General features: G+C 44.2%; 1 protein-coding gene across 1 annotated transcript in view; it reads right to left on the reverse strand.

The window, feature by feature from the left end:
* The window catches only part of gask1a (golgi associated kinase 1A), a 53,542-nt gene extending 27,372 nt beyond the window's left edge, over positions 1-26,170 (reverse strand). The window contains exons 1-3 of the mRNA XM_048529677.2: positions 26,086-26,170; positions 25,770-25,880; positions 5,706-7,172 (exon numbers count right to left, since the gene is read on the reverse strand). Of these exons, the coding sequence (XP_048385634.1) occupies positions 5,706-7,172; positions 25,770-25,820 (1,518 nt within the window). The 5' untranslated portion in view covers positions 25,821-25,880; positions 26,086-26,170. The remainder of the gene's footprint in view (positions 1-5,705; positions 7,173-25,769; positions 25,881-26,085) is intronic.
* Between the last annotated feature and the right edge of the window lie 900 nt (positions 26,171-27,070).

Genomic DNA, 27,070 nt, shown 5'->3' on the forward strand with positions numbered 1-27,070 from the left:
GTTCAGTTTGGCTCCATTTGAAATCTGTCACTGTGAAGTTTTCTGAACATTCATTAAATGTGACATTTGAGGGAGTTCCTTGAAGCAAAGGATTATCCAAACACCCACCTCTCACTGACATTTATTGCACTGAATATATGCGGTCATTTTTTTGCCTTAAATTCTCCAGTCATTGGAATGTGGTTGGCCAGGTGGATCTCATTGAGTATGAGTTCCCTAACTGTGCCTGTTAAGATGGGCCAATCAGGGAGTTCTGGCTGACAGATATAAACAAGGAGTCTTAGGGCTTCTCCTCCCACTAGGGATTGTGTCTGTGCTAGCCAGTCAGAGTCCATGCACTACTGACGTGACGTGACGTGACGTGACGTGACGTGACGTGACGTGACGTGACGTGACGTGACGTGACGTGACGTGACGTGACGTGACGTGACGTGACGGTCTTTAGGTCTTCTGGGGCTATGATCAGATGTCATGGCACCTGCACCAGGAAGGTGAAGAGACTAAAATGGTTTGGGTGCAGAGGGACAGAAGCAATCTCCTTTATAAAGGGACTCAATCAGGTTGTTCTTTGGAGGAAAGGAAATACCAACCACATATCCTCCATCACCCCATGTAAGCCAAATTTTCTGAGGTCTACATTTGCCACTAAAGAATATGCCAAGTTCTGAGGAGTAGCAATTACTGCTTTGTGAGATTAATTCCCCAGTGTCATTTCAAGAGACTGGCTCCTCAGCAGTCACAGGGTGTTTGTGGCTATCTAGCCCACAGAACTAGCATGTGATTGATGTTTTGAACAATGTTTGCTCAAGATTTTTTGAAAATAATATTTAGTTGAAATGGCATTCATTAGAGATGAGAGATATCTGCATTTTTCATGTTTTAAACAGTTCCATTTGCCAGCTGAAAATATTTGTTCTGATACTAGGTAACAGAATAAGACCCACCTTGGAAGACCAGCAAAAGCATTCAAATTCTTTTTAATCAAATGCTTTTTAATCAGTTGCTGCTCAGACATCAGGTTTTCATTTAGATTATCAGGAACATTTGCTTCAGTGATCATGGTAATTAATGTCTGCAAATGCAGAGTCATGACTAATCAGTAAATTACTTCCAGCCTATGGCTTTTTTTATAAGTACATAATGAATCACAGCATTAACATGCCTGCACTTTCATCGTCTTATACAGCAACTCCGTTGATTTCTGTGTAAGCTTCCTATCATTCAGCAACGTCTTGATACTGTTATTTGGCAATTACAACAAACAAAAGCTCAAGTAACAAACATCCTTTGAAGTTTTACTAACTACTCCTTGCATGTAGAGTATGACTTCTTTCTGCTATCCATTTGAGATTGAGTGGAGCAGTGGGGCCAACTAGGTGTGGCAACACAGCCAGCCACCAATGGTTACTAATCCATTGATTCCATTTTCCTCAATAATATAATTCTAAACCCTGAACTTAGAAACTTGTTTGTTCTAAACTGTTTGCTGGAGGAAGTGGCATCCAACTGTGGGTTCATGTACCTGCATTTTGCACCCACTGTTCCTCACTTTCACCCACCCCTGAAGGGTGTAAGTTTAGAGTTAGGATCAAATTGCAAGAGAGATAAGTACAATAATTCTTTCCTTCCAGCCATATTTGCTGCTGTGATGCAGGGATGTGAGCAACATCGCACACAATCCTCGAAGCAGCTGCAGAGGGCATTGAGACTGTTACACATCTCCTTCTGGAATGTGCCTTTGTGAAGAAAGATGCAGAGATTTTTGTTGAGGTTCATCCAGAGCATCTCCATGACATTGATCTCTGTGCTCTACAGTCTGTTCCCCGGTATGCATACTGAGACAAATATCAACTGTGCCTGGAGGACAATCAACTCAGTGAAAGTTGCTCTTTGGTCTGCACAAAACTTTTTGGCCTTCCAAGGAGTTGACCCCGATTGAGTATTGTAGACTGGTACCTTCCAAGGCCCAGGACTAGGTGCTGAGGGCTGTGCTAAAGCTTGGGGCAGCTGTTGCCAAGTCACAGTGGGAAAAGACTACCTTCTGTGTTCGTCCTGCCTAAGGCAAACGGGGGTCCATTCAGTTATCTGACGCTCCTAGTGCGTGAATGCATGTAAACATAGCCTTATATTTGTCAGAGATGTTGCTGGTTTGTTTGGACAGATTCAAACTCCAATGTTTGTTTGTTTCATTGATATGCTACTGTACAGAGCCGAACTGCATTTGTGACTATGTATATTTACAAAGATATTTTTTACGAATGAAGTATATTTTTGAAATAAAAAGAAAGCAGGGATGTGAGCATCACTTTCAAAACTAGCATTGGTTGCCCATCCACAATTCCCCTTGTCATAGTGTTGAGGAGCTGCCACTCTGAACTGTCGCAGTTGATATGATAAAGGTTCTCCCAATGTCCGTAGGGAGGGACTTCAATGACTTTAACTTTGGCAGTTATTGTTGAATGTTACTGCATGCATCTTGTAGGTGATAACTACTAAAGCCACTGTATACCCATGTTTGAAGGAGTGAAGTTGATGAAGTGGCACTTTGAAGATGTCAAGTGTTGTTGGAGCTGTACCCATCCAGGCACGTGGGGAGTAATCCATTAAGCTATGAAGTTAAACCATGTAAATGGCAGATGGGCTTCGGGGAGTTAGTTACTCACTACAGAATCCCTATCCTCTGACCTGGTGCTGTAGCCACAATATTTAAATGGCTGGTCCGGCTCAGTTTCTGATCAATTGTGACCTATGGAAAATCAGAGGCTTCAGTGATGGAAATGCCATTAAACATCAAAGAGGGATGGTTAGATTCTCTGTTGCCTGAAACGGTCATTGCCTGGTACTTGTATGTGTCACCAATGTGTTTTGCCACTTATCAGCCCAAACCTGAATGTTATCCAGGTCTTAATGCCTGTGAGTGTGGACTGCTAAGGAATTATAAATTGCACTGAACACTGGGTAATTAGCAACAAACATCAACACTTCTGACCTTATCTATGGAGGGAAGTTCATTGAAGAAGCAGCTGCAGTTGGTTGGGTTAAGGACATTACCCCGTGAAACTCCTGCAGTGACAGCCGGGGACAGGGATCATTAGCACTGAACATCACAATCATCCTGCTTTGTGCCAGGTATGCCTCCAACCGGTTCTATCTATGATTCCTTCTACTTTCAATTTTTCCAGGAGTTGTTGACCAATCATTGGGGCAGCAGTTCAGCAGTGCTTCCAGGAGCAGTGGCCACTGCTGGGGCTACCATTGGAAGAAGAAATGAAAGAATGGCCCCCTCTCAACCACATAAGTGGATCTGGGTGTATCAGGATCTAGCAGGGCCTAATAAGGAGGATAAGATTCTTGATGATGACAGATGGCAGTGTACATGAGGTGGACGGAGGATGGAGGGGAGGGTACTTCTGAGAGTCAAGAACTGCCTAAAGAACACAGTATCGCTACCTCCAAGCACACTACCATACAGCCAAGGGAGCTCCCCTGGTGGCTTAGAATCTACCAGCCATTGGAAAATGCCAACAGCAGTGGAACGAGGCCCCTAATTGATCACTTAAATGGTCCAATTTGCCTTTAAGTAGGTGGGACATCCTCATGACAATGAGAAATGGCTAGTACTCCAACTTTCTTTCATTGTTCTACAGAACTCCACCTCCTTCAAGTCCAGATGCCTGGAGAAATTCATGTCAGGAATTCCCTCAAACTCATCTCTTTAACCATGTTTTTTGATCAACTGCCCAAAAGTTCCCTTAGCATCAAAATGCTCATGGGAAGCATTTTAGCTATCTTAATATGTTAAAGATGCTATAAATTGTTTTAATATTGCAAATGTCTCTACATAGAGTCATAGAGTCACGCAGCACTGAAACAAACCCTTCGGTCCAACTGGTCCATGTCAACCTATTTCCCAAATTAAACTAGTCCCATTTCCCTGCATTTGGCCCATATCCCTCTAAAACTTTCCTGTTCATGTACCTGTACAAATGTCTTTTAATGTTGTAACTGTACCTGCATCTACCAGTTCCTCTGGCAGTTCACTTCCACATACAATGGACAATAGACAATAGGTGCTGGAGTAGGCCATTCGGCCCTTCGAGCCAGCACCACAATTCATTATGATCATGGCTGATCATCCACAATCAGTATCCTGTTCCTGCCTTATCCCCATAACTCTTGATTCCACTATCTTTAAGAGCTCTATCCATCTCTTTCTTGAAAGTATGCAGAGACATGGCCTCCACTGCCTTCTGGGGCAGAGCATTCCATATATCCACCACTCTCTGGGTGAAGAAGTTTTTCCTCAACTCTGTTCTAAATGGCCTACCCCTTATTTTTTAATGGTGTCCTCTGGTTCTGGAATCACCCATCAGTGGAAACATGCTCCCTGCCTCCAGAGTGTCCAATCCCTTAATAATCCTATACATCTCAATCAGATCCCCTCTTATCCTTCGAAACTCAAGTGTATACAAGCCCAGTTGCTCCAATCTTTCAACATATGATAGTCCCGCCATTCCGGGAATTAACCTCGTGAACCTATGCTGCACTCCTTCAATAGCGAGAATGTCCTTCCTTCAATTTGGAGACCAAAACTGCACACAATACTCCAGGTGCAGTCTCACCAGGGCTCTGTACAGCTGCAGAAGGCCCTCTTTGCTCCTACACTCAACTCCCCCTGTTATGAAGGCCAGCATGCTGTTAGCTTACACAAGCTATTAGCATATACGAGCCATACTCTGTGTGAAAAAGTTGCTCCTCAGATCCCTTTTAAATCTTTCTCCACTCACCTTAAAATTATACCCTCTAGTTTTGAATTCCATCATGTACAATATCCAGCATGCCCTCTTATCATTGTCAACACACCCACAAAAACTAGTAAAATTATGCATTGGCCAGGATTTGATGCACAGACAGTAACCCTAGTCAGTGACTAGTAATTCAGGAACATTCTGTCTCTGCTGTCCTGAGGAGCCAGCACAATGCTGAGTTGCCTGAGGTCATGGCATCCACGTTCTGAGGCAGCAAGAACTGCCAGTCAATCAGAGGGCTGGCAGCTCTTTGGTGCCAGTGGTGCCACCATGAAACATGAACACAACAGCGGCTGCAGAAAAATCTGGGCCGGGCAGTGCTGGAGGCTGAGTGCTGAGGCCATCAGGGTGAGCGTGTTGGGCAGGACCACCATGGTGACTATTTGCCACTGCATGGGGCCCCGTGGATGCTCCAAGTGGACAGAACCCCATTGTCCAGCCCTGTTCCCCATCAAAGGCTGAAGTCAGGCCAACAGGCTAAAGGTTCAGCGACCTCACGATGTAGCATGTATCAACCCCACAGGGCTGGTAAAAAAAAACACCGGCAGTATCAAGGGACCCTTAACTGGCCACCAATTGACACTTAAGGGCCTCAGTTGGTCCGAATGCAGGTAGACCATTCATTACCTACTCTGCTGCTAGTGAAGCACTGGTAGAGGTGGGTAGTTGGCAGCCATTGTCCACCTTCCCCTAACACGCTCCTTCCCTATGTCGACCATCTTACACCCACCCCCTTGGCCTATGTTCATCCAGTGATATGCCACTAACCCCACACCTCCATTGGTTGCTGCTCTGGTGCGGGTGACAAAAATGCAGCCATTTTGTCTCATATTCCTAAGCATAAAGTTCCTCGAAGATTGTGAAAAGTTAGCTCAGCCCTGAAAAACAAATGCTTACCTGCAACAGAAAATCAAACAGAGCTAACTTGCCCCATTCGGAGTGTTTCACACCCAGACAAGGCACGGTGTGATTCTCAGGAGCTTTGCTGATGCCACAGTGTTGCCGCAGCACTGCCTGGTATTGAAACCAGCTCAACTCAAATGAATTCTGATCATTATTGGGATCATTAAGATGTTGAATGTCTGAATCCCACCAAACAACTGGCCTGGCCATTCCATCTGTGAACTTGTACGGGAGCAATGCATCATCAAATCTTCGAGCTACAACAGGCAGACTCCGGTTTAGACCCAACACCCTGTCCAAATGGTAAGCTAGAACCTCATCAAGGTCACTAGATCGTTTTATTATCCCGCACGATCCCTCTTGACAATGCCCCGCAAGGTCATTGATCACAACAGGAGCATGTAAGCTTAAACCTACTTTGATGACTTGCCCATGAGCTGGTATCCGTGCTTTTGCAACCACTGACCCATGAGCCAAAAGTTTCATCTTTTCAATATCACTTGAATCAAACCAGGGTGGAGAATCTTGAAATATAATGCTATCTTCCACCTCTGAAACCGGGTGGCTGGTTTCCACATTGTTACAGATCTTAGACGCAACTATCCTCTTGCTCACTTGCGAAGTACTCAGTTTCCCGTTATTTACCAAAGAAATATCCAGGTACTTTATCCTTTCAGTGTTACTGGATAGTTCTTTCCCAGCTTCCTTGTATTCATTTTCTTTAACCATTTGAACAAGTATTCTGTTCTGATTTGATGGAATTTTAAATAATGGTAAAACTCGTTTTTTAGCAGGTTTGCCCTGAATGTCAAGTTTGCAGTGAGTCTGCAGAAACTTCATGTCTTTTTTATCTATCGAGTAATTCAAAATTGAAACAATTTCAGACATGGCTGTTATATTCCCATTTGATTTAGGAATTTGTGAAATGGCCTTGTCCACTGAGGATTGATAACAGATTGGTTTAATCCATGGACGCCCTGGCATCAGAGGTGGCTCAGCATCCTTGATGATTTCTTGCACCTGGCTATTTAGTATTCCAAGTGGTGTGATCTTTCTATTTTTGTATCTTTTCTGTAGAAGTTTGTTTCTGTGTTCTGATATGTTGAAAGCCTTTTGCATTTCTGTGTAGCTGTGCTCCTCTTTAACTGGCTCCATGTAGTTATGTGGCTTAGCATTTGAATGCCATCTCTTTAGATGAGTGTTTTCCATTGGTAGTAATTTCCCATCCCTGTGGAAGTTATTTGTTTGCTTGGGGAAGATGCCAGTGTTTCTCGACAGTCTTCTTGGCTGACTAAGTTTTCCATGTTGCTGGCTGGGTGCTTGGTAATTAAGGCCAGACATTTTGCCGTCAAAATGGAGAGATGGGTAAGTGTTTATCACCACCATGGATAGGGCAGTGAAGAAACAGCAGATAACGACAGGCTTCTTCCTTAGTGTCCTCTTCAATGATAGTCTGGGTGCCTGAAAGGAAGGGTAAAATAAACCATCAGTTCTGTAGGGTTGTGCCGTTGATGTATTGGTTCATAAAAAAAATGAAAGCTCATTACCACAAGCTACTGGAAAGAGTTGATGGAAAATACATTGAATGTTTGCTAGGTTTACAGAACCCATCAATGAAAACAGTAGAGATGGTTTTCATCAATGAGGAAGTAAACAAAAAGTGCATTTACATTATGTGGAATTGACAGGCAGAAACAAGCCAGTTGGCTCAAGTGATCTGTGTTAGTGTTTATGCTCCACAAATCTCCTCCAACTCATCTCTATCTCATTCCATCAACATATCCTTTCTCTCTCATCTGCCTAACTAGTTTCCCTTTAAGTGCATCTATGCTATCTGCCTCTTCCACTCCAAGTTCTATAATCTGACTGTCTTGTTCCTGCATAGATTTAGGTCTAAGTTATCGATATCAATAGTTGAAAACTGCTGTCTTTAAAAAAAGCTGTTTTGAGTAGCTCAGGAAACTCTTCGTGATGGCAAACAATACTCCTCTGCCCAACAGTTATACACGTTAAGAAGGTTTGTAAATAGGCTTCAGAGCCAATTACTTCCTGAGGAAATAACATTGCAAAAAGAATGTCAGGTGTGTTCTTTGAAGTAGCCCTTTGGACAAAAGTGATAAGTGTCAATTGAAACTTCAATGCTGCAGACTTTGATGGATGATGAATCAATGTAAGCTGTCACGGCAAATAAATATTGGGTGAACAGGACCGGATGGAGGATAGGATAAAGGCAGCAGAGTTTTAAAGAAGCAGGAATTTTTGTAGGCCTGAGGTTGGGACACTAGCCAGAAAAAGATTGAAATTGTCAAGCTTAAACTGATGAAGGCATGAATGAGGGTTGTGGTAGCAGATAAGCTGAGAGAGGGTTTAGTGTGGGGGTGCAGAGGTGTTTGATGTCATGGTGATGAATGTAAATATTCTTCGTGATAAACTGGATTTAGAATTGCTATGCTCAGTTTAGCATGAATTAGACTTCAAGACTGCAAACGGTCTGGTTCAGTTTTAGACAGTGGCTGAGGGAAGGGGATGAAATGAATGGAAAGAGCTTGGAGTTTGAAAGAAGAACAAGCCTATGACTCAGTATTCCCAAAGTTTAACTGGAAAAGGATGTGGCTAATTCATAACTGTATATTGGTCAAGCAACCTGACAACAGAAATGCAAGAGAGGAGTCGAGGAAAGTTCTGAGAAAGTGGAGATGAATGCCACCAATATATATGTCAAAGCTGGGCCCATGTTTGTCGATGCAAGATTAGACTGTTGAGGAACTTTAACGGTAATTGTGGAAGGTAACAACAGAATCCATTGAAGGAGATACAGTAGTTACAATTGAATAAGGAAGAGCAGGACAAACTTTTGGATAGCCTATAGATTTGGACAACAGAGAAAAAGCATCGGAGGAGGAGGATGCAGAGAGATCAGAGATGATAAAAAGATGTACACTAATCACAGTCTCAGATAATATAAGTTCTACCTGTTGCTAGAGCTGTTTCAGGTTGGAAGCTTGACTATAGAAGTTCTGATGTGGGGCTATAAAATAGATGGGCTCAGATCTAGGAGACAATGACAAGTTGAGAAACTGTGTCTGGAAAAAGAAGGGTTTGTGGTGTTATGACAGTTTTCAAGCGCAGAAAGATCAATATTGTTTTCTTTGAGGAAAGGGGTAATAAGGGGTGATTTTGAAAGGGTGGGAATAGGTACCTGAGGAGGGGAACCAATTTAAAGCCAATTTAGCATAGGGACAGTGAGGAAGGTTAGATGGTTAAATGGGAGTGGAGACAAAGGAGTAGGAGCTGTATGTCATGGTCAAGTGTGATGGGACAGAAGGTAAAAAAACAGAATACGATTCAGATTCAGGGGTAGGAGAGGTAGTAATATTGGCTTGAAAAGAGAAACACAAATGGACTCTTCTTCAGATTTGTAACTTTAATCATTTTGGAGTTTTTATTTCTAAACAGCTGAGAAAGAAATCCGTTTCCCATTAAAGTGTAGGATGAAGCACAGGATGAAATGAAACTGTGGTCGACAGTGTTGAAACAGAATTAGTCAGTTCTACTGGAGAAAGAGGTCAACTGTGTATATATGACTGCACATGGCATTAAGTGTGGACCTCAGGATATGAACAATTGAGGAATGTTGCATTTCCCTGAGATACCTGTAATTGTGGGTAAAGGAAAGCCATGAGTGTAGACAACGGAAATGAGATAACGTAAAAATCCCTTAGAAAGAACAAAACTGCTTTGAGCCAAACCTTTCTGGAAGAGGAACTTTTGATCACAGAGCGTAGTGAATTAGTGGAATTCTTTACCATAGTTGGCCATCAAGACTGGATCATTAAGTATATTTAAAGCTGAGATAGATAGATTTCTGGTAGAAAGTTGCCAATGAATTAAGAACTGGAAATCAAGGATATAAGCAAGAAGTGACTCAATGGGGAATGTGTCAGAGATAATGGGAACTGCAGATGCTGGAGAATCCAAGACAATAAAATGTGAGGCTGGATGAACACAGCAGGCCAAGCAGCATCTCAGGAGCACAAAAGCTGATGTTTCGGGCCTAGACCCTTCATCAGAGAGGGGGATGGGGTGAGGGTTCGGGAATAAATAGGGAGAGAGGGGGAGGCGGACCGAAGATGGAGAGAAAAGAAGATAGGTGGAGAGAGTATAGGTGGGGAGGTAGGGAGGGGATAGGTCAGTCCAGGGAAGACGGACAGGTCAAGGAGGTGGGATGAGGTTAGTAGGTGGATGGGGGTGCGGCTTGGGGTGGGAGGAAGGGATGGGTGAGAGGAAGAACAGGTTAGGGAGGCAGAGACAGGTTGGACTGGTTTTGGGATGCAGTGGGTGGAGGGGAAGAGCTGGGCTGGTTGTGTGGTGCAGTGGGGGGAGGGGACGAACTGGGCTGGTTAAGGGATACGGTGGGGGAAGGGGAGATTTTGAAACTGGTGAAGTCAACATTGATACCATTAGGCTGCGGGGTTCCCAGGCGGAATATGAGTTGCTGTTCCTGCAACCTTTGGGTGGCATCATTGTGGCACTGCAGGAGGCCCATGATGGACATGTCATCTAAAGAATGGGAGGGGGAGTGGAAATGGTTTGCGACTGGGAGGTGCAGTTGTTTGTTGCGAACTGAGCGGAGGTGTTCTGCAAAGCGGTCCCCAAGCCTCCGCTTGGTTTCCCCAATGTAGAGGAAGCCACACCGGGTACAGTGGATGCAGTATACCACATTGGCAGATGTGCAGGTGAACCTCTGCTTAATGTGGAATGTCATCTTGGGGCCTGGGATAGGGGTGAGGGAGGAGGTGTGGGGGCAAGTGTAGCATTTCCTGCGGTTGCAGGGGAAGGTGCCGGGTGTGGTGGGGTTGGAGGGCAGTGCGAAGCGAACAAGGGAGTCACGGAGAGAGTGGTCTCTCCGGAAAGCAGACAGGGGTGGGGATGGAAAAATGTCTTGGGTGGTGGGGTCGGATTGTAGATGGCGGAAGTGTCGGAGGATGATGCGTTGTATCCGGAGGTTGGTGGGGTGGTGTGTGAGAACGAGGGGGATCCTCTTTGGGCGGTTGTGGCGGGGGCGGGGTGTGAGGGATGTGTTGCGGGAAATACGGGAGACGCGGTCAAGGGCGTTCTCAATCACTGTGGGGGGAAAGTTGCGGTCCTTGAAGAACTTGGACATCTGGGGTGTGCGGGAGTGGAATGTCTTATCGTGGGGGCGGAGGCGGAGGAATTGGGAATAGGGGATGGAATTTTTGCAGGAGGGTGGGTGGGAGGAGGTGTATTCTAGGTAGCTGTGGGAGTCGGTGGGCTTGAAATGGACATCAGTTACAAGCTGGTTGCCTGAGATGGAGACTGAGAGGTCCAGGAAGGTGAGGGATGTGCTGGAGATGGCCCGGGTGAACTGAAGGTTGGGGTGGAAGGTGTTGGTGAAGTGGATGAACTGTTCGAGCTCCTCTGGGGAGCAAGAGGCGGCGCCGATACAGTCATCAATGTACCGGAGGAAGAGGTGGGGTTTGGGGCCTGTGTAGGTGCGGAAGAGGGACTGTTCTACGTGACCTACAAAGAGGCAGGCATAGCTGGGGCCCATGCGGGTGCCCACGGCCACCCCCTTAGTCTGCAGGAAGTGGGAGGAGTCAAAAGAGAAGTTGTTGAGGGTGAGGACGGGTTCGGCTAGGCGGATGAGGGTGTCGGTGTAGAGGGACTGGTCGGGCCTGCGGGACAGGAAGAAGCGGAGGGCCTTGAGGCCATCTGCATGCGGAATCCAGGTGTATAGGGACTGGACGTCCATGGTGAAGATGAGGTGTTGGGGGCCAGGGAATTGGAAGTCCTGGAGGAGGTGGAGGGCGTGGGTGGTGTCACGGACGTAGGTAGGGAGTTCCTGGACCAAAGGGGAGAAAATGGAGTCCAGATAGGTGGAGATGAGTTCGGTGGGGCAGGAGCAGGCTGAGACGATGGGTCGACCAGGGCAGGCAGGTTTGTGGATTTTGGGAAGGAGATAGAAACGGGCCGTGCGGGGTTGGGGAACAATGAGGTTGGAGGCTGTGGGTGGGAGGTCTGACCGTTCGTCCTCAGTTAGTGGGAGGTCTGGGGGGATGGTGAAGATGCGGCAGGGCTCAGTGTGGCTGTCTACACTGGGGTTGCTGGCTGTGGAGGTTGTGGGCGGAGCGATGAGGTCGTCGGCCGTGGGCGGGGTTCCGTCGGCGTCGGCCGTGGGTCAGTCCTCAGTAAGGGGCTCACCTTTGTCCCCCTACAACCACACATCAACGAATACCAGTCACGATTGGACATAGAGCAGTTTTTCCGCCGTCTTCGCCTCCATGCCTACTTCTTCAACCGTGAGCCTAACCCTCCCTACACTGACCCCTTCACCTGCTTCCAACACAAGTCCTCCTCCTGGACACCACCCCCAGGCCTCCTATCCTCCCTCGACCTCTTCATCTCCAACTGCCGTTGAGACATTAACCGCCTCAACCTCTCCACCCCTCTCACCCACTCCAACCTCTCCCCTGCAGAACGGGCAGCCCTCCGCTCCAACCCCAACCTCACCATCAAACCCGCAGACAAGGGTGGCGCAGTGGTAGTATGGCGCACTGACCTCTACATCGCCGAGGCCAGACGCCAACTCTCCGACACCACCTCCTACCGCCCCCTCGATCATGACCCCACACCCGAGCACCAAACCATCATCTCCAACACCATTCATGACCTCATCACCTCAGGGGACCTCCCACCCACAGCCTCCAACCTCATTGTTCCCCAACCCCACACGGCCCGTTTCTATCTCCTTCCCAAAATCCACAAACCTGCCTGCCCTGGTCGACCCATCGTCTCAGCCTGCTCCTGCCCCACCGAACTCATCTCCACCTATCTGGACTCCATTTTCTCCCCTTTGGTCCAGGAACTCCCTACCTACGTCCGTGACACCACCCACGCCCTCCACCTCCTCCAGGACTTCCAATTCCCTGGCCCCCAACACCTCATCTTCACCATGGACGTCCAGTCCCTATACACCTGGATTCCGCATGCAGATGGCCTCAAGGCCCTCCGCTTCTTCCTGTCCCGCAGGCCCGACCAGTCCCCCTACACCGACACCCTCATCCGCCTAGCCGAACCCGTCCTCACCCTCAACAACTTCTCTTTTGACTCCTCCCACTTCCTGCAGACTAAGGGGGTGGCCGTGGGCACCCGCATGGGCCCCAGCTATGCCTGCCTCTTTGTAGGTCACGTAGAACAGTCCCTCTTCCGCACCTACACAGGCCCCAAACCCCACCTCTTCCTCCGGTACATTGATGACTGTATCGGCGCCGCCTCTTGCTCCCCAGAGGAGCTCGAACAGTTCATCCACTTCACCAACACCTTCCACCCCAACCTTCAGTTCACCCGGGCCATCTCCAGCACATCCCTCACCTTCCTGGACCTCTCAGTCTCCATCTCAGGCAACCAGCTTGTAACTGATGTCCATTTCAAGCCCACCGACTCCCACAGCTACCTGGAATACACCTCCTCCCACCCACCCTCCTGCAAAAATTCCATCCCCTATTCCCAATTCCTCCGCCTCCGCCGCATCTGCTCCCACGATAAGACATTCCACTCCCGCACATCCCAGATGTCCAAGTTCTTCAAGGACCGCAACTTTCCCCCCACAGTGATCGAGAACGCCCTTGACCGCGTCTCCCGTATTTCCCGCAACACATCCCTCACACCCCGCCCCCGCCACAACCGCCCAAAGAGGATCCCCCTCGTTCTCACACACCACCCCACCAACCTCCGGATACAACGCATCATCCTCCGACACTTCCGCCATCTACAATCCGACCCCACCACCCAAGACATTTTTCCATCCCCACCCCTGTCTGCTTTCCGGAGAGACCACTCTCTCCGTGACTCCCTTGTTCGCTTCGCACTGCCCTCCAACCTCACCACACCCGGCACCTTCCCCTGCAACCGCAGGAAATGCGACACTTGCCCCCACACCTCTTCCCTCACCCCTATCCCAGGCCCCAAGATGACATTCCACATTAAGCAGAGGTTCACCTGCACATCTGCCAATGTGGTATACTGCATCCACTGTACCCGGTGTGGCTTCCTCTACATTGGGGAAACCAAGTGGAGGCTTGGGGACCGCTTTGCAGAACACCTCCGCTCAGTTCGCAACAAACAACTGCACCTCCCAGTCGCAAACCATTTCCACTCCCCCTCCCATTCTTTAGATGACATGTCCATCATGGGCCTCCTGCAGTGCCACAATGATGCCACCCAAAGGTTGCAGGAACAGCAACTCATATTCCGCCTGGGAACCCCACAGCCTAATGGTATCAATGTTGACTTCACCAGTTTCAAAATCTCCCCTTCCCCCACCGCATCCCTTAACCAGCCCAGTTCGTCCCCTCCCCCCACTGCACCACACAACCAGCCCAGCTCTTCCCCTCCACCCACTGCATCCCAAAACCAGTCCAACCTGTCTCTGCCTCCCTAACCTGTTCTTCCTCTCACCCATCCCTTCCTCCCACCCCAAGCTGCACCCCCATCCACCTACTAACCTCATCCCACCTCCTTGACCTGTCCGTCTTCCCTGGACTGACCTATCCCCTCCCTACCTCCCCACCTATACTCTCTCCACCTATCTTCTTTTCTCTCCATCTTCGGTCCGCCTCCCCCTCTCTCCCTATTTATTCCCGAACCCTCACCCCATCCCCCTCTCTGATGAAGGGTCTAGGCCCGAAACGTCAGCTTTTGTGCTCCTGAGATGCTGCTTGGCCTGCTGTGTTCATCCAGCCTCACATTTTTTTGCCAATGGGGAATGTTCTTGCTTTATACTGAACATATTAAGCATTCAAGACCCACTCGAGGCCTTGAATTTAAATATCTTACTTGGCATTTTAGCGAAGGAATTCTAGAAGTGAAATGCTCGTTTAGGTGAATATGAACCAAGGTTCCATCTATTTTCCTAACATAAAATGTCTCATGCTATTTCTTTGAAGAGTAACAGTGGACTTCTGACCCGGTTTCCATTTCAAAAGTTTCACTTCAAAAGTACATCTATGCTTGTAAAGAGTTTTGGGGTGTTCTAAATTTGTGAATGACACTAAAGGCATATAAATTTTTCTTTTCATCACAACATAGTTTTACGATACAATTGTCCTTCTGTGGTGACTCAAAATGATAGTATGGCATTGGTTTTCAGAAATTATTAGCTCTTATAAATGGTGGAGACATGGCATGGTGGCTACCTCACTTGGCTCCGAAAGGCTAAGTGCACTGGGGATGAGTTCAAATCCCACTATAGCATCTAGTGGAATTTGAATGAATGTTATTTTCTTATTGCAGCAGATTCTAGGGTCAGACAACATAATCTCAGAGTAAGGGGTCACCTATTTAAGACAAGAAATGAAGAGGAACTTTTTCTCACAGAGCATAGTGAATTAGTGGAATTCTTTACCATAGTTGGCCATCAAGACTGGATCATTAAGTATATTTAAAGCCGAGATCGATAGATTTTTAGTGACTGAGGGCATCATGTTAGAGGGGAAAAGGCAGGAGAATGCAATCGAGGATCATCTGATTAGCCATGATCTCCTAGAATGATGGAGCAGACTTGATAGGCTGAAGGGCTTACTTCTTCTCTTACATCTCATGGTCTAAATGCAGGTCAGATATATGTGTTGTGAAGTTTTACCTTAGCTTCACACTGGGGTAATGAATCCCTGAGTCTTGCCATCATCCTGAACTTCAACTTATCTCTAAACAAGGCCTCAGCTTCCCATTAGCATTGAAATATTTACAATGGCTGCTGCACCCTTAGCAAATAAATAACCTTTCGGCCCTCTTCCCTGTAAGACCCTCAAAGCTTTTTTGGGAACGTTAAAATTAGGACCAAGTCTCAATACCTAGAGCATTTCAAACCTTACCATTCAGATACTTCACACAGGTATTACTTTGGAAAATTCAATTTTTTTAATGGTTCAACATAAGTGTATAAAAGCACTTTGATAAAGAAACAAAATCATACCATTTCTCCTCAGGAATGACGATTCTCTTGCACCTTTTCAAATGTTTTGTTTGCATTCATCTCAGAAGATCTTCCGCTATCTTTATCTGTTTCTTCATGTGGTAGTTAATGGGGACTTAATGTATTTTTTTTTCCTTCTGTGCAGTAGCAAAATTTTGGTAAGAAACCTGAGCTAGTTTACACTGCGCCAATTTTATGCTGGAGCCAGTCGTAAGTATTTTTGGTCACAGTACTTTGCTTCACATTCCCTGCTGTGCAACTTTCAATTTCTAGGAAAATCAGCTAACTGTCCTCTACATCTACAGTCCAGAAATATCAATGCAAACTATTTGCTCATTTATTTCTAATGAAATTTATCTCTCTTGCTAAGTGCTTAAGTATTGTACCTTATGATTAAAAGCTCCCTACCTTTGTATCAACCCGTTTATCCCTAGGGACTCAGTTCACTAGCCATCACTCACAGTGATCTCCGTATCATTTCTAATCTGCAAGACAAAGTTCCAGCAGAAACACAGTTAAAACTGTCAGTCTGTCTCCTCCCCTTATAGGGAGGGCCGTTGGTGTGTGGAAGATCATTTCAAAGTAAAAGCATATTTCTGTATGAAGGGCCACTTTTTACACAAGAATCAAATACTTGTAACTTTAGGCAAGTAGCTCAGATTGAAAGGAACAGCAGTACACTTTTATGGCACTGGGCTGGTAAATAAGTGACCCTAACTAAAGATCTGGAGAGAGTTCAAATGCCAGTGAAAGTCTGGGCTAAAAAGCTAGTATCAGTAAGGATAGCCATATTAGCTAACTAATGCCATTCAGGGAAGAAAATCTGCCATCCCTACCTATTCTGATCTTTTTGAGACTCTAGACCAGAGCAACATGGATGGCTTGTAACATCGAAATAGCCCAGCAAGGCAATCAAGTAGGCGACATAATTATTGACCTTGCCAATGATGCCTGCATTCTATGAATGAATAAAAGAAAAGGTCTTTCATGAGCAGACAAAAAAAAAACTTCCTGGAAATGATTAGATTGGCATCCAGAAATTGGGGCATGAGTTAAGCCACAGTGCATCTGAATGGTGAGATTTGAACTCTCCGGATATTGAGACTTGGTCCTTATATTAATGTTTCCAACAAAGCTCCAAGGATCCGAAGGGAAAGAGGACAGCAAGGTTGTGTATTTGTCAACTGAGCAGCAAAACCCTTGTAAATCTTTAAATGTTGATGGGAGGTTGGGTCCATATTTGGGGACAAGGTGAAGTTCAAGATGAGGGCAACAGCCTGGGTTCCAGGGGTTCATTGTCAGGAATTGATCGGGAACAGAGATGTCATTGGGAAAGCTGGATGTGATTGGGAGTGGCAATTAAATACTTTAATTAAATACTTAGTTCCATTAAGACCAAACAATGGACCTAATGCCTGCTGAGGGCATGGGGCAAGGTGCTTCTTTCTTGCCCCTGCCCAATAGGATGTGTCATGCACTTCGCACCAGGATTGTGCCACTGCTTCCTGGCTACCATTTGGGCCCTTAGTTACACAAGCAGTGCTGAAGGAACAAGAGAGTATGGACGAACTTTTAGGCAACTTACTTAACTCTCTGAAATGATTTAAACAACACAAACATCCAAAACAATCATGGGTTAACAACTTTACTACAACCATCAGAAAATTAAATCCGAAAGAATGCCGAGCAGCTGCCCTACATCCAGTGATTTGCTTCTCTTAACTTTATGATGGCTGAATGTATAAACTCATACAGAGTGGATCTGTGATAACTGGAAGACAAGCCTGAGATCAGGAATGATTGTAAACTTATAAAATCTAATCATTGTGGATTAGATTTAAGACACTTTAACGCATTGTTCTAATAATTTCTGTACCATTTGAATAAACGAAACTAAAGCTGAATATTTGTTCAAAGTTTTGCAGCTAGCTAAATTGAAGGAATAAACTCCTTGCTCATAAGGTCAACAGGAAATTGGTTGGGCTGCTGTATGAAATTCAGTCGCAAATGCTCATGATGGAGCAGTTTCTAATTATACTGTAGATTATCATTAATCTATATCAATGTTAGCTGGCCCAGTCTGACTCTGCGCCCTTTTTTCATTGCAAAACCTTTTTCCTTTCAGTGAAACAGACTGAGCTGTGAATGATGTTTCAAAAAGTGCTGAGATAAAGCCATTTTTGTTGGAATAAAACATTTGGGAGAGGTGCACCGCCTTCATTAGGAAAACACTCCGCAAAACTTAGCTCATTAGCTTGGTCAAATATAATACAGCGCTAGAAACCATGGAAGAACATATCACTGCATCATAAAATATTATTATGCTGTTGCCTTCAGTGCTACTGTCACAGAAATATCACATGGAGCAACAATATAGTGCAATAACATATGTATTTTCTGGCTTACTGCCTTCCTGGAAAGGTTTGTGCAGTTAAGGTCTGTTTGTCAGATTAGAAATGAATTACCTGCTCCTTAGGAGAACTTTAAGCATGGAATTGTGAAGATGCAAAAGCAACAATAAACTGTATTAACAATACACTCTGTTTATCCCTGCACAAATGCTGTCTGATCCATTGAGTTTCTACAACATTTTCTGATTTTATTTCTGATTTGCAGTCTTTTGCTTTTAGTAGTTCAGTAATGAGCAAACTCTCTTTCCATTTGATATTAAGGATTTTCCTGGACATAGAAAATCGGGTGGAAAAAGGAAGTACACTGTGTAGAGTATGGGTAGGCGTTAGATTAAAAGTAATTTTTAAAGACCTTGTTAAGAATTAAAAGGAAATAACCTTGTCTATTGAACTTGCAGCTGTGTGCAGCACCCAAGTAATTTTTTATAGTAGCGTTGTCCATTCACCTGCCAATAGCCACAAGATGCTATCTGCAAATCCAGATGCAGCTAATTGTATCTCTAATGGAAATTACACACTAATATTTGGTCTGTCATTCTAACATGAACTTAAAAGTAAAAAAAATTAGTTTCATGGCATCCAATGTTTTGGTGCAAAGGGTAATGTTTTGGTATTTAAATAGGGTCTGAGCTAAACCAACTTCCAATGTGACCTGCACTGACCACTGAATTACGTAGGCATTATGAGTGTGAACAGGAATGTTACAGTGTAGGTAGATTGTGATGTCCATCAGGGCGTAACACTGATTTGAGTTTTTAAAATTTCATTCATGGGATGAGGGCATCGCTGGTGAGGTCAGCATTTATTGCCCATCCCTACTTGCCCAGAGGGCAGTTAAGAGCCAACCGTATTGCTGTTGGTCTGGAGTCACATGTAAGCCAGACCAGGTAAGGATGGCAGCTTCCTTCCCCAAAGGATATTAGTGAACCAGATGGGTTTTTCCCAACAATTGGCAATGGACTGCTGGTCATCATTTGACTCTAAATTCCAGATGTTTATTGAATTCAAGTTCGACCACATGCAATGGTAAGATTTGAACATAGGTACCTGGGTCCCTGGGTTATCAGTCCAATGATAATACCACCAGGCCATCACCTCCCTTAAATACTTTGATAGTTTCACTGCTGACATCGCTGCAGAGATCAGAGCCCTTACTTAAAAACTCAACACTGAACCTTTGTTCAGCCACAAGAAAGTTCTCGACCCCACCAGCGTTATTTAAAAAGATCACCACCAACTTGCAAATAGCTTCTGATTACCTTGGTTGGTTCTGTTTGAGTCTTTGGAATGCCATTGTTTTAAGGAGATGTTTACAGTCAGTGATGTCTGCAGGGAGCATTGCTATACGCGGTGATTCCTTTGGTTTTGTTTGCAAGGAATGTGGGCAAACCGCTTGCTCCTAGTCATGGGCACTATAGTAGCAGTCACACTTGGGCTGCAGCATGAGAAGGAGATAATGTATTGACACCAAATAAGAAAACAAAGTGCTCATACAAAGATGACAGGGACAAAGGTTCTCAACAAGAGGCCAGTTGTACCTTTGCCTGTGTGTGTGTGTGTGTGTGTGTGTGTGTGTGTGTGTGTGTGTGTGTGTGTGTGTGTGTGTGTGTGAGAGATATTGGTTATGAAGGTGTCCATGACTGTTTATTTTTTTCATTTTAGGATGCTTCCAGACTGACAGGAAAGATAGCTAACATCTCCTAGTTAGCCAACAGTTGCTGCATCAGAGAGATGACACAGACTCTTTATACTAGGAGGCTGGACTTCATTGCGCAAACCACATGGTTGCTTCTCCAGAATAGTGGGCTTTTCCATAGCATAGAATGCCATAAAATGCACACAATTGTTTTTGAGGGCACTGTGTCGCAGTGGTGAAGCATACTATAATTGCAAAGGATGCCAGCTGCTGAAAGTGTTTCCTGCTGGCGATATCTGTGATCATGGTATCACTCACAATGTGTCCATTCTGTGTCATTTTCAGCCACAAACCAGTACCTGGCAGAAGGGCATCAGAAATTCTCCATTCAGCACCTACTTCATGTCTTCCTTCTGCAACCCAACCACATAAGCCCGACATGCATGTAATGAGAGCTATGTTGTCATGAGAAACACCGTCCAGGAGAAAACCGGGTTGCAGCACCTCAGCTGCTTTGGAGGAACCCTCCAGTATTCGCTGCAGAGGCTGTCCCAATTTGTGGCAGTCTGTTATATCCTCCACAACCCAGCCATCATGAAGGCGTGGACCTTGCCATCAAGCGTTGGTTACCATCTCAGGACAAAGAAAAAATGAAATGGAGAAACCAGCTGGCACACCCCTCATTTAAATGGGCAGCAACTCAAACAACTCCAGTTCTCTTGAAAACAATCCCAAATGCCCACTGCTCAACTACTCTTAACCCTTACCATGTCCCAGCTGCAGACAATAACAGTGTCCTCTCAGCCACAAGCCTGAAACAAAAGTCACAACAAGGTAACCAACCCGCACCAATTATATATAACAAAACATCCTCTCTTACATAGAAAGTGCATTCGCTAGTGCCTGTCTGATGGATGCCTTTACCTAGCCTCGTGTTTCCATGCAGTGGTACCCTGTGACTGGACATGCCTTCAGAGAACTGCTGACCTTTGTTGGGGATATTGCAGACTGCCTTGCAGGATAGGCTCAAGTGGGTCTGTGCAGTGAAGGTCTGGTCTAAATCTGTACTAGTTCAGCTGGGGCACTGGCCAAATGACGGAGGGAACATGAATGATATCTTCCATTTAAGGCACTGCAACTCCCTGGAGTGGTATCTTAGCAGCAACAGGTTGTATTTACAAAGTACCCTTTAAGTAATAACATAGCACAAAATATTTCGGAGGAGAGCTATTAAAGAAAAGTTAACACTGAGCCACATAAGGTGATATTATGGGAATTAGCACCCATGTTATCCATTTTCCCACGTCATGTGCAGAGCTCACCAAAATGCTATCCTCTACAGCCTGAGCTAGCAGCTGCAAGTATCAGATCAAGTAACAGTTTTTCTTCTTCATCGGTCTCTTGATCCTCGAGTAATTTAGTTAGCCAGAGCACGGGCTGGCTGTCTGGCAATTCTTGGAATTGTGAATGCATGAAAGGCTTAAAGGGCAGGATTGGGATGAGGGAAGGGTAGAATGCATGAAGTGCACAGTTACACTGTCTGCAACTTCTAAATCATAACAAAATGCAGAATGGGGATGGCAGAATGCAAGATGAGGTGATATGGACATGAAGTCATGCCTCCAATTAACAGCCACTTTATTCTACAAGGGAAGTGGAAATATTTCAGTCAGTGTTTCTGTCTAGGTGATGTGCTTGGCACAATTGAACAGCTGGCAATGTCAGCAAGCTGTAAGAATATGAGCGTACAGCTTGCAGTTTGGGCTAAATGTGTGAGAGTGAAGCAAGGCTATCAATGTGGTGTATAATGTAGACTACACTGACAGAGAGTGATAGTAACAGAATGAAGGTTGTATGAGTAATGGGACAGTGTGAAGCTAGTGGTTTATTTGTCAGGAAAAATAAGTGAAGATGTATTCATGGACCTTGACCAGCTATGTGAAATCACTAAACATCTTGCAGCACTGCATTTTGCTCCTGTGGACTAGCCCTGCTGGCATTTACTGCAACACTTACCTGCCCTAAATATCCAATGTGCTCTGGTCAAATGAGGGAAAAATAATCTCTCCTCCTGTTCAAAGGCATTCTGTGCTGCTATGGGGAACTTTGAGGTATGCTGTGCAAATGTTGAGCCATTTGTTCTGTTCATTAGCTCCCCCTTCACCACTTCCTGATGCAGCTGTAACCACAATATTTGGGCTCATCTTTAACAACTGTAGGCTAGTTTTAAGTGGTGTTAGGCTTTCGGGAGCTCAGGCTCCTTTGGAGGCTTGAAGCGCTCATTCAGCAAGTAGCTGCAAAGTTTGCATGCTGCCTGCCTGACTTTGAATGGCTGCTGTTTAAATATGCATTGCTATCTTGCCTCCCAGTTTCAGAATCTATTGAATTTCTCTCCAGAACATTTTATGTGACCTTGTTATTGAAATGAAAATCAGAGTTTCTGAATGGTTTTTTGATTATAATGAGTGATTTACTCCCATGGTAACTGAATAGTGGAAGATGTTTGTTAGATAAATATGAACTACATTTACCTGTGTTGTATGCAGGGAGTTTACTACTAAAATGAATGCAAGTGACTAAAACAATGTTCCCACATTAGGATTGGATCAGTTAAGTCTAGAAATAACAATGGCATGGATAAGAATTCCAGCAAATTGTTACCTCTACTTCACTTAGATGGGTCGTGAAAGTTAAGAATTCACTGCCTTGGAAGGTTGTCAAGGCTCAGTCATTGAGTATATTCAAGATAGAGATTGATAGATTTGTAGATATTAAAGATATTGAGGTAAAAGATCAGCCACAATCCAGTTGAATGGCAGAGCAGGCTTGGTGGACTGAATGGCCTATTCCTCCTCCTATTTGCCCTGTTTCTAAACATTATTTTAACTTCATATATTGTATTCAGATTCATTAGGGAAGAGTTTCATTGATGAATCTGAATGTATTTCTATAAAGATAATACTGGCATGTAGGAAATTCCCATTTAAATGGAATTTACCCTCATTCTGAGTAATCATCACCTTTTAGCAATCTCCATCCCTGCATCTAAATAATGATTAGGTGGAATTAAGTTATCCTGAAATCCCTGAAATCGAATAAAAGGGATAACTATTTGAATAAATATAAAGTGCATCCTCAGTATAATTATTTACAATATATATGAATGATTTTGATGAGAAAAGTGAACGTACTATAGCCAAGTTTGTAAATGGTACAAAAATAGATGGGAAGGCAAGTGTTGAGGATGATACAAAGAGGCTGGAGAGTGTTGTAGGCAGGTTGAGCAAGTGTGCAAGTTAGCAGATAGAATATAATATGGGAAAATGTGAGATTATGTACTTTGGTAAAAAGAATGGAGGTGCTGAGTATTATTTAAATGGGGAAAGACTACAGAAGGCTACAGAACAGAGGGAGTTGGGAGTCCTGATTGATGAATCACAACAAGCTGTCACCCAACTTCTATGGATGGTAGGGACAACTAGTAGAATGTTAGCCTTTATTTTAAAGGGAATAGAATATAAAAAGCTGGAGGTTTTGCTGAAGTTATATACAAGGTACTAGTCAGACTGCAGCTGGCACACTGTGAACAGTTTGGGGCCCATTATCTAAGGAAAGATATATTGACACTGGAGGCAGTCCAGAGAAGGTTCCCTTGGCCGATACCTAGTATGCAGAGAATGTCTTATGAGGAGAGGTCAAGTAAATCATGCCAGTACTTGTTGGAATATAGAAAAATTCATTTTTTTGAAACATACAAGATTCTTAGGGGACTTGATAAGGTAGGTGTGGAAGAGTTGATGCCCCTTGCAGGAAAGTGTAGGACCAGAGGGCATAATCTCAAGATAAAGTGTTACCCAGCGAGAACAGAGATGAAGTGAAATTTCTTCTCTCAGTGGATGGTGAATCTGTGGAATTCTTTACCACAGAGAGCTGTTTGAGCCTGGGCCATGAAGTATGTTCAAAGCTGAGATAGACAGATGTTTAATCGGTGAGGGATTCAAGGGTTATGGGGAAAAGGCAGGAAAGTGGATTTCAGGATTGTCATATCAGCTGTGATCTCATTGAGTGGTGCAGCAGACTCAATGCAAAAGTCATTTCACCACCTTAGCAATATATTGCTTCTTATTCCTTTCTCACTCCAATATTTATCTAGCTTTCTCTTAAATGCAGTGACTTGCTCATATCATTGAAGTAAAACATCAAAGCTTCAGAAGAAAGTGTTCAGTCCAATATTACCATGGTCCTACTCTACAATCAGATTGCAAAATCTTTTCCAATCTCATGTTGATTGCCTGATCAGGTATCATAGTGTTAATATACTCCTGATATAAAACTTAAGCACCTGAGAACGTGCATGAAAACATAAAGTCTCAGAAGCTATTTGCTTTTCTCTAGCTATAATTCCCAGTACATTAATGCACGCTGAACGCGTATTCTGAAGTAATTTGTGCAAATTTGAAGTGTCACATCTGCTGTCATGGTAACTAGACTGACACCAAGAAGAAAACACAGCCTTAGACAACACAACACTGAAAATGGTGCCAACATGCCAGGAAGTACTGTGTGACTTTCTTCGCTGCACATTATAATTGGCATATCCGTTTGGCTTGGTTGGCTTTTGAATCAGAACATGTGAATTCAAGTTCCCATCGAGCAAATAATCTGGACTGACATTTCAGCACAGAACTGAGCAAGTGCTGCTTTGTTAGAGGTCCTCTCTTTTGGATAAAACTTAACACTGTTATTTAAGCGTGACAACATCCTGTAAATGGTGGTGAGAAGTAACATTAATCTGTTTTGATGGTGCTGCTTGGTGAATAAGTACGGCCCACGACATTGGAAGGACCCTGCTGTTCTCCTTTAAATAGTGCAGCTTCTGGTCCTGCCTCCTCCTTAGGCTATTTCCAAAAACAACTTGCATTATATAGCAGTTTGCACAGTAAAACATCCCAAGGCACTTCACAGGAACAATGCATTGCTCATATAAAACATAAGCACCTGAGTTTATGCAGAAAAATGCAAGACACTTCACAGGAATATCTCCAAAAAAAATTACAGAGTCTCATAAGAAAATATTTGACCAGGTGACCAAAAGATTGGAAAAAGATACCAGTTTAAAAGGAAGAAAGATGCTAGAATTGAAGAAGCACAGATATCTTTGGGTGAGAGGGATAGGAGATTAAAGAAGTAAGAAGGGTTTAGGTCATGGAGCAATTTTAAAATAAGAGAAATAAGTTTAAAATTAAGACATAGGCAGTCTAGGAGCTATTAAGAGCGATGGTGAATGACATTTGTTGTGAGTTTATGCATAAACAATAGATTTTTAGATGATCTCAAGTACTCAGAGGGTGGAAAGTGGGAGACCAGCCAGAAGCTTATTAAAATAGCCAAACCTAGAGATATCAAAAACATGGATTAGAGTCTTAGTTGTGGTCGCGCTCAGACAGCATAGAGTTGGGCAAAGTAACGGAGGTAGAAAGTCTCAGTGACAGTGAGAATATCGGATCAAATTTAACACCAAGGTTGCAAAATGTCTGGTTTTGCCTCAGACAGTTTGCATGGAGAATAAAGCATCTGTGACTAAGGAATATACTTGAAGACACTGGCTTTGGACTCCTCAATATTTAATTGAAAGAAATTTCTGCTCAGCTAGTACTGGATGGCACAGCGGAAAGGTAAATATAAGTGGCGATGAAGTGAAGCTGGGATTTGTCAGGATACATGTGGAAAGTGATGCTGTGTTATGGATGATACTGCTGAGGGGTAGCATGTATCGAGGGGGATCAAAGATAGATTACTTTTCCACATCTACCTTATCAAGTCCCCTAAGAATCTTGTATGTTTCAGGTGGTTTCCTGGCTAAGACAAGAAAGATAAGAATGGAATCAAGTACTGCACTCCCGATCCAGTTGGATGATGTAGAGAGGCACTAAGAGGAAAGGTTTCATTAGTGGTGCCAAAGGTTACAGATAAGTTACGCAGGTTGAAGAGGGACAGCCTTGATTTGTTCCACTCACATAGGATGTCATTTTGGCTTTCAGTTCCAAACTTCCCGTTCCAAGATCCATGCTCCTTCTCTGACTTTTGTTTGTGGCTTGACTGCCATCTTGCAGTACATCTTATGTTTTCTGAAAAAGGCAAAAAGACATAAACTGTAAGTTAGTAAATGAAATTTTAAGGGGCATAAGCTGAAAGAGAAGCAAACAGAAGAGATAAATCATAGAATTTGCGGGAGAGATCAAGGCAACAAGTAGACAAACAGAGAAGAGACTGTAAGGCTGTGTGTGAGAACCACTCAAAGTAAGACTACAGCAGACAGTGGGAGTTACACACCTTTGAAATATCTCTCTCCAGCCGGAGCTGGAGGGAGATGAACTAATAAGTGCAAATTGCATGTAGATGACAATTAATGATGTGGGATGCAGAGCATCAGACTGAAACATGAGCACACCAAACAGTTGTCAGTGTGAACTGGCAAAGCTGAACTGCTGGATCAGACTTGATTAAAAACACATCGGGTAAAGTCTCATTTGGGAATTCACTGCCTGAGGGTTCAAGTAAGCATGAAAAGAGCAGCCGCCAATAATGGATGCACAGCAAGAACCCAATAGAGCATCACTGCCTGTAGAGATACGGCATAGCTCAGCACTGAAGTAAGTAGAGAACTATTCTGGGTTCATTTTCATTTGCTATTTCACAGTTTGAAAGCTTAAAGAATGTCAAGTGAAAAGCTTCCCCTGGAGTCTGAGAAGGAATGTAATTATTAACCTCTTCTTCTATGGAACAGTTGTCAGTCTGTCATAAACCTGTACCAAGCCAACTGCTCCTTTTATCTCATAACACTGGTGCAGTTTCATTCTTTTAGGATTCACTGTTTGATACAAGTGAATGGTATGTAAAAAAAATCTCTATTTGGTATTAAGTTTATTTGCACAAATAATCCAAATTCATAATTAAAATTCAACAGCTAAACATTTAGGCTAAACATTTCATATACAGGATCTAAGAGTTTTAAATATTGAGGAAAGATAACAAAGGCAAAAAACACATTGCCGTATAGGTGTTGGATAAAACCTGAAGGAGAAAAAAATTGCAGGGATTTCGCAAAAGAGCAAGTGAGTGAAATGAAAGGGTGAGCACAGATACAAAAGAACAAATGATCTCCTTCAGTACTGCATTATTATACGATTCTGAAATTTACAGGTCCTCCCCCAATCCCTTTAGTTTAAGACAGTGAATTGGATATTTTTCAATAAGACTCCTAACAATTGGTTCCCAAAATTGAAGACACGCAACAGGGTTCTCCTCTCCAGGGGCT

This window comes from Stegostoma tigrinum, chromosome 5, assembly GCF_030684315.1.
Source record: "Stegostoma tigrinum isolate sSteTig4 chromosome 5, sSteTig4.hap1, whole genome shotgun sequence".
NCBI lineage: Eukaryota > Metazoa > Chordata > Chondrichthyes > Orectolobiformes > Stegostomatidae > Stegostoma > Stegostoma tigrinum.